The 2,161-nt window shown below is 47.4% G+C and overlaps 1 protein-coding gene across 1 annotated transcript; it reads right to left on the bottom strand.

Annotated features, from left to right (window-relative positions):
• Positions 1-290: 290 nt before the first annotated feature.
• LOC116253294 (zinc finger protein 10-like) lies at positions 291-665 on the bottom strand. The gene has a single exon (XM_031628057.1). The coding sequence runs from the start codon at positions 663-665 to the stop codon at positions 291-293; it is 375 nt and encodes a 124-aa protein (XP_031483917.1).
• Between the last annotated feature and the right edge of the window lie 1,496 nt (positions 666-2,161).

Raw genomic sequence — 2,161 nt, 5'->3', positions numbered from 1 at the left:
CGGGCTAAGATATAGATGCCAACGACTTGATTTATGGAGTTTCTACGGTTTGTGTCCGAGGCGAAGCTCAAGGTCAAGATCTTCAATCAATGCCGAGTTACCCAGTTTGATCGCATGCTCGGCCGATATTGACGGCGAAGAAAGGAATTGCACTGGCGAGGCAGGCATTACATTGCCGGCGACGTACTGAGACATAGAGAGAAATGCGGCCGGAGCGTTCTCCCACCCGCTCATCCTTGGCCTAAACAATGCAGGCACGCCGCTGCCGGCGGTGCCGGGGAAGGTGCACATCATGCAGAGGCTAGGCCTTCCAGGTTCAGGGTGCGCTGCGAGCTCGCCGGGAGCGACAAAAAGCGAAGAAGGGGGCCTTCCGCGGAAGGGATAGGAGAGGCGTCTGGGGAGAGCTGGCGCAGGCGGGCGCGGTCTCGACGGTGGACGTTCATGTGGCCGCCGAGGGCCTGGGCCGACCGGAATTGTCTCCTGCAGAAGGTGCAAGGGTAGGAGCGGGGCGGCCATGTTAGGTTGCTGGAGTCCTCGGCGAAGGCGCGAGCCTCCCACGTGTCATCTGCTTCCAGACAGGGCGCCCGCGGGTTCCATGTCCACCTTCCCGCGTGAGGGCCGCGCTCTTGCTGTCCCGCAGTGTTGAGGCTAAGATCCGTAGCCATGGCAGCATCGACTTTCTTCCGCAAAGAAACCAACGCAGCCACACGCGCACAGAGGACGAGCGAGCGAGAGAAAGCGAGAGAGAGTCTCTCTAAGTAGATACTTCTGGTAACCCCATGAGCGCCAATGGTAGCAATGTACGTGTCTGAGAGCTTATCTATTTGGGGAGGGGAGAGAGAGAGAGAGTTCACTGGTTGCCCTTTCCAAGCTTTTGTTCTTGCTATTGTTCTGGTTTCGAAAGACTCATTTCTTTTAAGAGTAACATTGGATTACAAGAAGCCATGGAAATAGGAAAAGCAAAGGAAAAGGTGAAGTTTCAGAGCCAATAAAAGTCCCGTGGCTTTCACGGTGTGCAGCATCCACTGTTCGGTCACATTCACAGCGGTCTTCACGCCCCACGTGTGGATCATCTCAGTATCTTTTTTTCCCAATTGTGTCCGTTATTTGAATATTAGGAGACTTCTGTGCCAGTTAAAATTCATGATATCGTTAGATACAGGTAACTTTAAAATCTTATAGCAGCAGTACTTTAAAAAAAGTGCATATACAAACACCGCGAAGGAGAATACCTAACGCTAAAACGGTGATGAATACGTCCTGACGTGAAAACAGGAAAAGTGTTAAAACAATTTAACGCGCAAAAAAGGAAGGATGCCTTGGGGAAGGAGTTGCGAATATGGGGACTGTTGCAGAAAAGCTCTGCCATTCAGCCCATTCCCATCTATCACCTTCATTCCTCCTTTTCATCGTTTCTGATGCATCATGTATGTATCACTTTCTTCCCCGCTTTTCTCCTCACCTCACAAGCAACTTGAATTACCATCCAAACCTCTTCATCACATAAAAATACCTCTCTCTCTCTCTCTCTCTCTCTCTCTCTCTCTATATATATATATATATATATATATATATATATATATATATATATATATATATATAGAGAGAGAGAGAGAGAGAGAGAGAAGTGTTATGTTGTTTTTTATCTCGTTTCCTTTAAACATAAAAAAGACCAATTTTTAGGACTTAAGATTGGTATATTGTATGTGTAGGTATGTACTTGTGTGTGTATATAAAGGAAACCCTGAACATCAGACAGTGTAGTGAAGAAGATCTCAGTGATCACATGCAGATAGACACACCCCTCTCACGTGAGATGCGATGACCACCCTGCCGTCTGCACTCTGGTGTGGCAGACGCAGATCTTAAACGTAGATTCTTGAAATCGACTTCTCAAATGTGTTTTTGGTTTGCATTATAACAGTTGGCCTCCCCATACCGATGGAGAGAGAGAAAGAGATAAAGGCTTTCCCTTGTAAAAGCCTTTTAATTAATGTCCAAGTGGCATCTATCGTTTTGGGCTAATTCTTCTGCGTTCAGGCAGAGAAATCTGCGTAATGGACGAGCCCTGGACAAGAAATCTGACTACCTTTTCATCACTTCACTTGAGTGGCTGAGATTATTGGTCTTAGAGTTTGCTCCCTCTCTCTGCCCATTCTTT

Source organism: Nymphaea colorata, chromosome 4 (assembly GCF_008831285.2).
Source record: "Nymphaea colorata isolate Beijing-Zhang1983 chromosome 4, ASM883128v2, whole genome shotgun sequence".
NCBI classification, from domain to species: Eukaryota; Viridiplantae; Streptophyta; class Magnoliopsida; order Nymphaeales; family Nymphaeaceae; genus Nymphaea; species Nymphaea colorata.
This window is presented reverse-complemented; position numbering and strand designations above follow the sequence as displayed.

Excerpts from the sequence above, each read along its gene's own strand:
- LOC116253294 (XM_031628057.1), bottom strand. The coding sequence starts at position 665 with ATGGCTACGGATCTTAGCCTCAACACTGCGGGACAGCAAGAGCGCGGC.